The sequence below is a fragment of the Rhipicephalus microplus genome, chromosome X (assembly GCF_043290135.1).
Source record: "Rhipicephalus microplus isolate Deutch F79 chromosome X, USDA_Rmic, whole genome shotgun sequence".
In the NCBI taxonomy this organism is placed as follows: Eukaryota; Metazoa; Arthropoda; class Arachnida; order Ixodida; family Ixodidae; genus Rhipicephalus; species Rhipicephalus microplus.
In genome coordinates, this window is record NC_134710.1 from 60,862,973 (window position 1) to 60,875,359 (window position 12,387).

Consider the following 12,387-nt stretch of genomic DNA (forward strand, 5'->3'; position numbering starts at 1 on the left):
AAAGAATTATTTCGCCTCATGCGTAACATGTAAGTCTAAATGTTACAAAAAAAAAAAACGCTCCTTTTGGCCTTATTTTCACGGCATAACGTGTAAGCGTCCCAGGGGTGCCTACCCAAATGTCACTTCGCCATAGGCGATGGCGAGAAGAGAGGGCGCGCCAGCTGAGGAGTGCGCGCAGCTTGGTGTCGAGCGGGCGACGCCATCTGAGGCACGTCAGCAGCTGCTGCCTCTACTCGGACAGGGCGGTGACGAACGACCCGCGACATCTTCGTGCTGCAAGAGTCATCAAAATGGGGCTCGCAGGAAAATGGGGCTACATTTATCTGACCGACCTGTAGTCACGTGGTTTGCGCTGCTTTTTCGGTAACAAATTTTTACGGATGCTCCGACGTCCTGCAGAAATGTCAAGGCTGCAGAGTCACGCAAGTTAAAATGGGGTTTCGGGCAGCCCAGAGTTCGCGAGCAGCTATGCTGGCCTGACGCGGCGCGTCGTGGGACGGGCCGGTGTTCGCCACTCGTATGTGGTCTTAATGGTGCATCAAATATTCAGCTGGCGCGGCGCCAGCGCTTTTGTATGTGTTTGTTTTTTTATTGTGCGACCCCGGCGGTGGTGCCCTTCTTTGGGGCGCAGCCAACGTGGCCAGTGAAGGAACAGGATGTCTCGTTGAATCGACTATAACGGACGAAAATGTCGTCAGATTGCTTCATGCCCGCCTAGATGTGCTCGCTTTGTAAGTCAAGTGCCCAGCACGCGGCCTGATAAGTCATCAAACCGCCTTCCCGTGCGCGCCTGTGCGGTCGGCTTCACCCTTCGCTTGGGTTTTGAGCGGAGAAGTAGATTTGAAGGGTACGCACGAGACCGATTGTTCGGGCGAGAAGGCGACACTGGGGGGGGGGGGGGGGGGGGGTCGCATATCGACAAATTTATGGAGACAGCCGTCTCTTCTTGGCGCTGTTTTTATTGTTGATTTTGCAAGCTGTGTGCGCCTGTCTAAGTGGACAGGCTAAATTTGGCGTCATGGGTATTGAACTTACGTTATCGATATCAGCATCATGGTTGCTTGTATGTGCGCGGCAGTGAAGCACGATCACTGCGATCATCCTCTGCTGCCGGCTGTTTTGAGCAGCCATCTGCGGATTAAGTTCATGTGCCTGTAATTTGGAATGACGCTTTTGTGATGAACTACGCCAAAATAGTTTAGTGCAGTGACAGAATGAGTGGCAGATCTGGCAGCGTTGACTTCTGCGGCCACAGTTTTTTGTTTTGTTTTGTTTTGTTTTGTAATCGAATTATGACATATCGTTATCCGCCTCCTGCTCTGTCATTTGCTCTCTCTTAGTTTTGTTGTTCAGCGAAATGTCACGATGAGGAAATCCGATACAAGCCAATAGGCAGCGCCCTACTTGCGCTACATACAATTCGCACATAGCCGTCATAACAGGGGCAGCTATCGTAAATATAAGCGAGATTGCTGTTTTAAACGAATTCCTACAACGCGTGAATTACATTTAGCATTACTATTTTTACCATTACGAAAAAAAAAATATATCCTAGGTCAACATTGTGTTGGCGCTGGGCGCACGAAACACAAGCTTTCTGTTGTCACTGACCAAGCCTAAAGCCAAGAAATAACACCAATAATAATTAAATATTTAGATAAGTAATCAAATTTGCCGTCTGAAAGCTATACGCTACTGGGCTACAACCGGCCATCAACTCTCATTAGTTTAATTGAGCGCTCGCGCCGCTCGAAATTATCGGCTACCTGTGTTGCGCAGAAAATAGATGATAGCCTGAAAGCGGGTAGTATGTGCGGAGTTGTTCATTTTCGTGGGAACACAAAAGCTCTATGTTGTATCTTTCTTTCGCAAGAAAGTGTAGCCTTTAGCTTGAAATGCTTTATTGGTTGCGCATAAAATATACAAACAGCCTAATACGTGTACACTTCGGGATAAACTTCCTTCATGTGAACCGCTCGCTTACCCCTGACACTCGCTCCCCAAGTGCTTATCTTCTATTTTTGTTTCCTTACAGGTAAGCCCAACGTTCCCTGCTGCCTTGCGGACTAGAGTTCCTTATGAGGTAACCTTAGTGATTGCTCTATTATTTGCTTGTTACGGCGCTACCTGTACGTCTACCTTTTCTCATTAAGAACTGCAAGGGAATAAGAAACGTTTTCTCTCGGTCTCGCGAAATTTCAGCTTCAAAACCAGCTCGTCATGTGGCTGCCTACTGAAACGGATGTTAGTGATGGAAGGGGCTCTAGTACTATGGTTTGTACCCTTCATTCCTACATGTCATATTATACTGAAATATTATATTTGTTTGGGTGAGAATCGCAGGCACTTAAAATAAGTTTTAAAGGGCTACTTACAGTCAACGAACGCGATAATACGCGTTGTTTTATCGTGTTCTGGTTTCGTGGTATGAGTCATTATCGTGCAAGTCTATATTTAATTTATTTATTTTTTAGCTTTTTTTTCGTTTTACTGCACATTTAAACTGTACTTTCAGAAGTTTTTGGCGCTGTATATTTTTGTTACTTTCGCGACACCGTTTAAAACCGTAATATTTTCTTTGCCACGAAGGGTACTTTCGCTGATGCAATCAGAAAATGAAACAGACTTGTCGGCACTTAGCACCTTCGTTCGAAAGCGAAACTGCACGCACGACCGGAAACGTGTCAACAGAATCGCCTTAGCGTGCAGCCCGGAAGCGTCAGTTGTTCCTGCATTACAAAACGCTCGAGCGAGCGCTGGGCGATTTCATTTCAGGTTGCGTGCGCGGACTGCGGGAGACACGCCAGTATGCAAACAGGCGAATACTGCCGTGTATCGAGTTGGTTTGGCGGTGATCACACTGTCCATTCAATATACCTTCTTTGTGGCTGCACGTTAGCTTTGCAAGATCGTTCGAGTAACAAGATGGTTTGCTCGTTTACCGCAAGTTTGAGCGGTGATCTCGATGCCGTTAAAGCTCTCTGTGACATACCGCCAGAGAAATGTTTTGAGGTGGTATTATATTTTTTTTGTAAATTAGGTTAACGTGAAATAGTACCTTAAACAAAAAATAATATCCCGGTCGTCTTTCCGTTCTATGTGCGACGTATCATATGCGTAGATACCTCGGGCACTTCTCGTCACCGTATGTTGGTGGCTGTCATTCTTTTTCGCTTCGTCATATTTATACTAAAATAGAAAAAAAACAACTCTAAACAAGGCCACGTCAGTTGACGCAACACTTAAATGACAGCGAAGAAAAAAGTCGCAGGAGGGTCGAAGGTCTTTAAAAAAACGTTTTTATATAGTAAAACCAAAGTCGGTAAATGTCACAGACAGTCTGCTTGAAACAAATATATGTTGCAAGCATATTAACCTGGCATCGCTCATGGAACTTAAGCATTATATCTCACCGTATAATCTGAAAAATATCGCCAACACCTCCGCTTTTTTGTTTTTGTTTTCTGTTTCTACCGGTGGTACCACCCAGTTTTTTAGGACATTTTCAGGAACCAGAAAAAAAAAACCTTACCAAATTAACAGTAGATCATTGTTCATTTTCTCCCCTTTCTGCAAAAACGGTCAATACCGTAGTTAAAAAAAAAGTGTAGTCTGCATGCCTTGATGTACATCAAGGCATGCAGACTGTAGTAGATATATATTGCTGCATGGACGGGCGCAGCCTCACATTCTTTGCTGCGAGCGGAGGGTATATAGTCGCCAGCAAATCGGTTTCTTTTCACTCGTACTTCGGGCTTCAGGGGACGCTGATTTCACATGCGAGAATCGCTGTCTTCGCTGACTTTGGTGGTCTTCTCCGTCCCTTAGAATGGCAGCATTCAGTTTCGTTCTTCGGAACCGTTTTGCGTACACGCTTGGAGCTGTGAGCTGGCGCTTCTATGCCGCGATTTTGCGCACTGCGAGTATGTAGTGGCGCTCTGACTGCCTGTCTGAAGACACTTGTCAGTCCGCTGAGAAAGATAGCAGTGAAAAAAAAAAGGTACAAAGAATTTGGTTATACAATCCATATCTTTCTCGCTTCGATGCGGAACGTGCTCAAGAGTGCGGTGGCGGGATTTTGCGGGAAGATAGAGTGGACGTCTCCTCGGTTATTATTGATCGCAACCTCCCCATCGCACCTATATCCAACCGCTCTCTTGCTCATTTTTCTCCTCTCATGCCCCCCCCCCCCCCCCCCCATGTTCTTATGCGTTCTTTCCCGCGAGTTTTCATGCACTTGTCGAGGCGTTTATTCCGCTCAGTTTATCACCGCCAAAGGACATCTTCAGATGCCCCGCCGATAAATTCGTTCGCACGGAGGCGAGTATTTGTCTTTTAAGCGCATTAAACGCGATCGGAGAAGCACCGCCCAGCAGGCGGCAGTTCATATACGGTGGCATGCTGAGTGCCTCTCCGAATGGATATATCTATAACATAATTGCGCGCGGACGTGGAGAATGTGCCATTTGCTCGTACTTCCTCTCCGCTCACACTGCTTATATTTACAAAATCTAAGCTTGCAGGACAAGAATATAGCGTAAGCGATTTTGCGTTTTAGCTACATCTCGAATGCGCCTATATTTGCAGTCAGCGAGCCATGAAAAAAAAAAAAAAACGCCAGGCCTGCGCGGAAGGCGCAGCACAGTCGCAGCGAAAGCTAGAAGAGCGGCCTTTCGGATCCTTTCGAAGCACTCATTGGGTAACTGCTGCAAGCGCATTTGCTTGATAGCCACTGTGGCACTAATAATAAATATTTTAGCGTAGTGGGCCGGCATTCGCTATGCTAATTTTCGTCATTCTTCTAAGAAGCGTGGTATCCGCTTAACACTTGCAAGGAATTTTGGGCCAATTGTTCATGCAGTGGCTGACGATGATGAGGAATTATATACCTAAATATGCGCCACAGTTGATTGGATGATTGGTATGTTAGGTTTATCGTCCCAAAACCAGTATATGATTATAAGAGACGCCCTTGGGGAGGGCTCCAGAAATTTCGACCACCTGGAGGTCTTTAACGTGCACCGAAATCTGAGCACACAAGCCTACAATATTTCCGCCTCCATCGGAAATGCAGCGGCTGCAGCCGGGATTCAATCCCGTGACCTGCGGGTTAGCAGCCGAGTACCTTATCCACTAGACCACCGTGGCGGGGCTATTCGCCACAGTTAATAGCTGAACAAGAACAAGCTTTTGTAATGGGTTGGGCCATTGAACGGGTGCACGCGTTCGACTCTATATTCGCATTGTGCGACGACAGGTTGTTATTTCGCTGTTTTAAAACGCTTTATACGTCGCAAAAACGTGATTGCTTTCCCGACATCAAGTCTGCCAGTAAGTTTGCCAAGAAGTTACAAGCACCAGCGTAGCTCAGTGGTAGAATACTGGGCTGGCACCCAGCGGACCCGGGTTGGAGCCCCACTGTCTCTTTGGTGCTAGGTTTGCCAACAAGTCACAAGCACCGGCGCAGTTGAGTGGTTTGAATACTGGGCTGGCACCCAGCGGACCTGGGTTGAAGCCCCACTGTGTTATTGGTACTAGAGCTTTTTTTTTTTCTAATTTCGCACGATGCGGTTACGGACACCGGTGACGGTGGCGGACAACTGCGCGTGACCAGAGTTGTGATCTCATAAGAGCTTTCGCTGTAAAAAAATATGCGTAGCGAAAGACGCCTCGCAAGAGCTGAAGCTAACAAGAACGGGTGTGGACGCGGCCACATTGGTACATCTGAAAAGGGGGATAAAAAGAAATTCTGACTAAGGTGGTAAAAATATCTCCGATTCCGTTAATGAACATACTCTCGATGCGGATATTTTTAATGCTTCTCGAACCGATACGCGAGTAATACATCTTGGCATGCGTTGCGTTTTGCGCTGCTCTCGTGTCGTTTTTTTTTTACTTACTTCTAACTTTTTGTTGTTGTTTTTTTTGTTTCGAGAAAGGAAATTCATAAGGCGTACTTCCTCTTCACGCCGATGAAAAACGACACCGTAATTTATAGTCTGCCTCGCTTGCCGCGGCCGCGACAAGCGCCCATGGACCCGGCGTCAACATTTCTCAATTAATCTGAAGTCGCGCGCGCCCTGGAGCCGGCGGCGTTCGGACCCGGGCGGGCGAGAGTAATGAAACGCGCAGCAGTAAATGTCGGGACTGCACTACGACCGAGTCGTACCGACATTGTCTATTCATTTACAGTTGGAAAAGAACCCTGCAGCAGCGAACGAAAAAATAAAACAAAAGCGACGAGGCAGATCCGGCGGGAGGCGTAAAATGAAGCCTGTCCACACAGTCGCCCCTTCTCTCTCTTTTTTTTTCTTTATTATTTAGGAACGACGGCTCCTTGACTCCTGGTAGGCTCGCTGCCGTGGGGGAAGCAGGAAGAAGCGGGACAGCGTCGGCGCCGTCGCCAGTTAAGCTGTATACACTGTGCTATAAAGCAACGCCGCCGGAGAGCGAGCGGCGGCGCTAAACTGTCTGAATGATGTTCGCTCGGGCCGTAAAATTGAGTCTCGTGGGTCAATAAAGCGAGCCGTATTTTCATGTTTCGCGCTCGGCTGTGCAGCACCCCTTCATACCAAGTCGCCGCGAAGACGACGCGCTCCCCGCCGAGTCGTCCCTAGTTCCCCATCGCCGGTGTTCTGTTTGCGACAGCGCGTGCACATATGTACATGTGTGCCTATATTTCGCGAGTGGCGATAAGGCGGCGCTCACCTGGAAACGCGCACGGCCGTGCGGCATCGTCGCACTCTGCTGCCGCCGCCGCAATTCGCACGATCTGCGCGGCGACGTTGGCTGAGCCGCCGCGGGGCCGGGGAAGAATATACATGGGAATAGTTTGTTTTAAATGGCGTCTCTGCTGTGTCGCCGTGCGGCGTCGAATGAGAGAGGCGTAAATGAACCTGCTCGCTAAGCGTGTTCGATTCCGTCGCGTTTGATTGTCTGGACGAGACCTAGATATACGCCGAAGAGCTCGTTTGCTGACAACGTGTGGTGTGTTTGTTGCAATATTGGACGTTCAATTGTGTTCCTTTTGACAGCGGAGCTGTTTAAGCCGGCCGTAATTTGTCCAACGCGAATGAAAACAAGAACACCGACGACGTCACCACGCGTTGCCTGGCAACCGGTCGCGCAGCTTTGCGCCTGCTTCGCTCCCGTACACTGCTCCACCACCAGTCCACCTGAAACCTGGACCGCTCGGTCGTGCCAGACGTGACGGCACGGCCAACTTCGCACAAAGTCCTTCGTTTGTGTAAAGCTTGCGTGTGGTGGTGGCAAGACGCATACATATACAGATCGAAGAAAGCTCGCACTGTTGATGAGGAAGCCGCTTATTGAGAATCACTTGACTTGTTTGTAGTAGTGCACGACATAATACGGTCGGAATGGTGAAAGGTGACTCTGCTGTACTTAACTGGACCATGGCATTACTTGACTTCATACCTCGTGGCATCACTTGGCATCTTGGCCAAGGCCAATGTAGGACAGATCAGCTGCGCTGGGGCTTCAGCCTTGCGTCACTACTGCACGCCACGGCAGTCTCTTTATTTTTAATTTCCGCTATAAGGTGTAGACAGCGAAGAAATGACAGCCGGCTAACAAAGGCTCTAAAGGCTAAGCGCCTCTGGAAATCATGCCCACGTGTATATGTATTCGTATATACAGCTGCGATTTTATTCGCTGAATCAGTATATTGCGCTCCTGTGGCAGCTTTTAGTAGACGTCACTCGTCGTATGCATTATCTGCAACAAATTGGTTTCCCCATCCGCTTATTCATTTCCTCTCGTAAGTAGCTCAAGATGGCGGTGCTCGATCACGATTCGCGCCGCGCATTGTGCAAGTGAAACGAAGACGACGGGAACCGAATGGCTTCGTGGCGGTGGAGCATCGGAACTGTATACACGCGATGCCCGGCGAAATCACTCGTAGACGGCGGCTTGAGTGTACGAAGTTTCGATGCGGGTGGGGGCCACAGTAGGCGTGATTAATGCGCCGGCTCGTCTCCCTTTCGCGCCATTACTTAGCCGGGCTTGTTTCGGCTCGCCAGAGACGCGCGCGCACGGCGGTCTGGCGGACGGAGCGCGTTCGGCCGCCTTTGCACCGCCGCGCATGGCCTTGCTAGAAACCCCGTTTCAACAGCACTGCGGCGCTCAGCTGTGCCTACGCAAACCAAATTACGGGTGCAAGCAAGCCTCGTCGTTCTGGTTGGCTCTCTCAGCTGGTGCCTCGGTGTGCTCGTGGAGGTATTCGTCTGCGGCAAGCACGAACAAATATGCGCTCTGCGTGCAATCAGCATAGCAACCCCTAAGTGCCCATACGTAGTGACGCAGAATGCAGAAGCACCCCTATAGTGCACGAGCTTCACAATCGCAATGAAGGAATGCTATTTCACCGAGGTCGGTTTCAAAGCAAACCTAGTCGTCCTACCATATATGCAGGGAGCGGAGAATCTATACCTCCCATGTATTCACTCCTCGGCAGGGGCAGCACCGCTTTTACCACTGGCGGTTGCCGAGCATCCCACTAGGAATAAATCGTGAACAGAAAATTTCTTTCATGATGTCACTGGTGACGTCCTGAAATAGAGGGAAAGGGATGAAAAATCAAGAGGAGGAAGGTTCCAGTCAGGCTTGCATGAGAACATGGGTTCACTCATGTGTACTACAGCCGTGGCCACGTCTGTCACGCGAGCCTTGCTCTGCGGCACGGCACCTTGCGGCCGTTGCGGGTTGTGACGTCGCTAGCACAGGAGCATGCGTGGCCTTACAGAAATGCAGGCATGCATGTTCTGCACGGGTGACAATGTTAGAAGGTGCGCTTGTTTAGCACAAGATCCGCGCGCCCTCAGGTCGCTTTCGTCACATATCTATTTCATAAGACGAAGTGCGTTTCGACTGATAAAACGCGCCTGCATCAACGATGCACGCTTTTTGACCGTTTTGAGGCATGCGGTTATATGAAGATACGTTAATGTCAACAGCCACGTAAAAAAAAAAAAAATCTAGACATTCACAACATGAAACTGGCCACAAAGAGTGCGTCGTTTATGCAGGTGTGTGTTATCAGTCGAAACCCGTGAATATACAGGTAGTACCTGTATATTCACGGCTAGGTAGGCAAGCCAGCTATACTCAATGTAGGAATTCAGGCTTTTGCAGACTCAAATATACAAATCTAAAAGAAAAAAACAAATGCGAATGAAGCAAACAAGGCTGAAACCATTGGAACGCCTGAGTAAGTGGTATGCATTCATTTCCCATGCACTAACGCGGTGATTTGACGCGCGTGTGCCCTTGATAAAATTTGTCCCCATTTGACGTAATGTCAGGCCAAGCTGTGGTTTGGAGATAACGTGCACATAAAACACTCCCCGATGAACGAAGCCGGGACTGCTGACTATGAATAACCACTCTCATTATTTTAGTTGACTGTTTATCATGAAAAGGTGAATGTGTCAGGAATTAAGGGGCTGTAAAGTCGCAATCTTCATTATATAGGTTCTTGTACCAATTTATTTTATTTGCAGGAGGACTACAATACACGGTGACCCACAAGTCGAAGTCTTAGTAGCGATAGTAAGGTTTTGTGTACGCACACGTAAAGATTGTAAATGTAGTTTAGGGCTTATAAATTGCACTTAACAAGCGTAGTGTAACGCGTGCGCAGATAAACAATGACGACACACATCACTCGGTTACTGCGGTTAGCTGTCACAACACTGGCATGGGGAAGATAGTTGCTGCTTGCAATGACTATTTCAATGCCTAATGATACACGCGCCGAAGAAAACTTATAAAATAGTACACGCGGCCAGTTTTCACTTCACATCTACTTTAGCAGGCACCATGGCTATAAGGCCAACAAGCTCAGATGTCCGAAGAAAGCGAGTATAACAGCGGGGCCAGGCAGAAACGTATGAACTACAAAGCGCTCACTTTCAACCAGTACTTTATTGCGCGCACAGCTGTACATATACACAGAGAATCTTGAATAGGGAGGAGGGAGAGAACAAAAATGGGAACTGTCCTCATCGTCAGCATTAATATCAGCCTTACCTGGATTCACGTTTATACTCATGTTTACTTGCTCGTATTCTAAAGTAGTGTCGTTCATACAACATTTCAATATCTATTGATCAGTGGAGCGAATTACGTAGGGGGGCGCCTTGACCTCCCCCACGGCCAACTCTTCCAGAAAAGTTCTTGATAAATGTATCTTTTCTTGTCATCTCTTTTAAGAAAAATTACCTCACTGGTTTGCGAGCACTTATAAGTCGTATTCGAAGGTGCTCTATTAGAAGGCGCGATGAGGAGCACGGATGAAGTGATATATTGGTGTAAAGGAGCATTTACATCATATAGTTCGAAAAAACTGGTAATGGGTGAACGGACTCATGAGGCAACTTGCTCAGCCTCAGATCGAGCCGCGAGTTTGAGTTAGTCCGGGTGAGTAATTTTCTCAGGAGCATCATGGCGATGGCGAAAATTCACCGCTAGTATCCGGGAGATTTCTATATCGAAATAAAGGACTGAGCACAAGTTCACCTCACTGCCACCGAGTGAGCACAAAAGCAGGCTCTTTAATAATGTAGAGGTCATGTTTCAAGTGGTTTAGCGGACCAGCAGCTTGAAACGATAACTTGCTGGGTATATAGCAAATTACTGTAAATCCGGCAAACACTGAAGCCAATTGATGAAGTGAAGCTCATAGCTTATCTCACTTTTCTATTACACTGTTAACTAACTGTACAGAAGAAAGTTATATTTTGTATCAATTTTGAAATTTATACGTAAACATGCAATGCCTACTTTAGGTAATTCTTTTTCTTCAAAAATTATCATCGATGAAGAGTAAAAGGAGGTAAAACGTACAAGAGGAAAATGAGGCTTGGAAGCAGTTTTACGAGTTAATTTGGCCGCTTAATTTGACAGCAAAGATGAAATGCGGCAGGAAAAAAAAAAAGCTCCAGTGTATGTACGAAAGAACCAAGGTAGCGATGAAAAAAAAAAAAAAACAGGAAAGGTTACGTATATAGAGCGCCCTCAATCGCTGCGGCGCCTTCATACTGCAGATCTCTGCGAGCTGTGAAGAGTGCGCACTTCTAATTGTTTGTTCGGTTTCATATCCGCGCATTTCGTGGCGTCATAATGACCGCTAAGCTCCCAGCGGCCGTTAAAATTGTCCCAAGAAATACAGCTCTCATCTTTTTTTTCGCGCCCCTCCACGCAGGGGAAGGCTTTCACTGTATCGGGGTGCCACACACATAGTGGTGTTTGTGTCGTTATTTGCCTCCTCTCGTTTTAGAGCTCTCATGGTGTGTGTCTATGAAGCCTATATACGAGCGTTAGCGGGCCGCGTCTTGCATTTTTTTGTTTGTTTCTGCGCAGACGGGCTCCTGCTGTGTCTTTTTGCGGGCACGTGATGAACAGCGCACGCGGGAAGAGTGGCGGGCGAAGGGCGCAGCGGGCGAGGAAACTTGAAATGTCGTTCGTGTCGGGCGCGCGCTCTCTTTTCGCTTTTTCGGGCTGATGTGTTTTACATTCGGGGACGTCCGTCTCTCTGGACGTCTTTCGCTCCACCCGCTTTCTGTCGAGAGGTGGTGGCGCAGTTGTTTTCTCCCAACTTTTCTCGCCTTGTCGACCTTTCGTTCTTTTTCGCGCGTTTTCCGGCCGTGAGCTTGGAGAGTGGGTGCGCGTGAAAGCAAACAGCGTGCTTGTGGACGCCTGCTCTTTGGGAAATTAATGGCGCCTCGGGTAAGTTCCGGCGAAGGGATTCGGGGGGCGGCGCGCGTGCAGCCAGGCTGGAAATAAGGGACGAGTGGAGGAAGAAGAAAAAAAGAAAGCAAACAGGAAGCCAACGCGCCAACCGATTCGAACTCGTCCGCTCGGGGATGGTGGAAGTGCACCGAGCAAAAAGATTGAGCAAGAGAATACAAGAAAGAGAAAATGACGAAACGCGTCCAGCATGAAGAGAATGAACAACCGAGTGGAACGCAGCAAGCTCCGGGAAGGAATGAAGCCCGCGTCCTGATAGATGGCGCTGGCAGCCTCCCCGCTATTTTTCCGTAGGAAATACACACACACTTTAATGGTAAGGCAATGGGGGGGGCAGCCCCCTTTCTGCTGCTCTTCTTGAAGCTCATGGTCCACCGCGCGCCTTTCCGCTCCTGGCACGTTCCGCGTTCTCTAAGTTGTCCTCTTACCGTGCTCAGGCAGGCACAGGCGCCGGGATGGAGTCATGACGCTCCAAAGGGCCGCATTCCAGCCCTGCAACGCGCCTAGTGTATGTTCCCCACTTTGGCGTTGTTTGTGGGTAGAAGACCTACCACAGCCCGTGGGGAAGCTGCAGTCGCGATCCGTGGTTGGCTGTTAGTCCAATAGTAAAATATC

General features: G+C 48.3%; 1 protein-coding gene across 3 annotated transcripts in view; it reads left to right on the forward strand.

Annotated features, from left to right (window-relative positions):
- LOC119176095 (Krueppel-like factor 6) overlaps nt 1–12,387 on the forward strand; it is a 357,912-nt gene that overhangs the window by 288,291 nt on the left and 57,234 nt on the right. For 2 of the 3 annotated variants that reach the window (XM_075876904.1, XM_075876905.1), the window contains exon 2: nt 2,039–2,086. The exons of the other annotated variant lie outside the window; for it this stretch is intronic. In XM_075876904.1, coding sequence (XP_075733019.1) covers nt 2,039–2,086 — 48 coding nt within the window. The remainder of the gene's footprint in view (nt 1–2,038; nt 2,087–12,387) is intronic. 3 annotated transcript variants of the gene reach the window in all.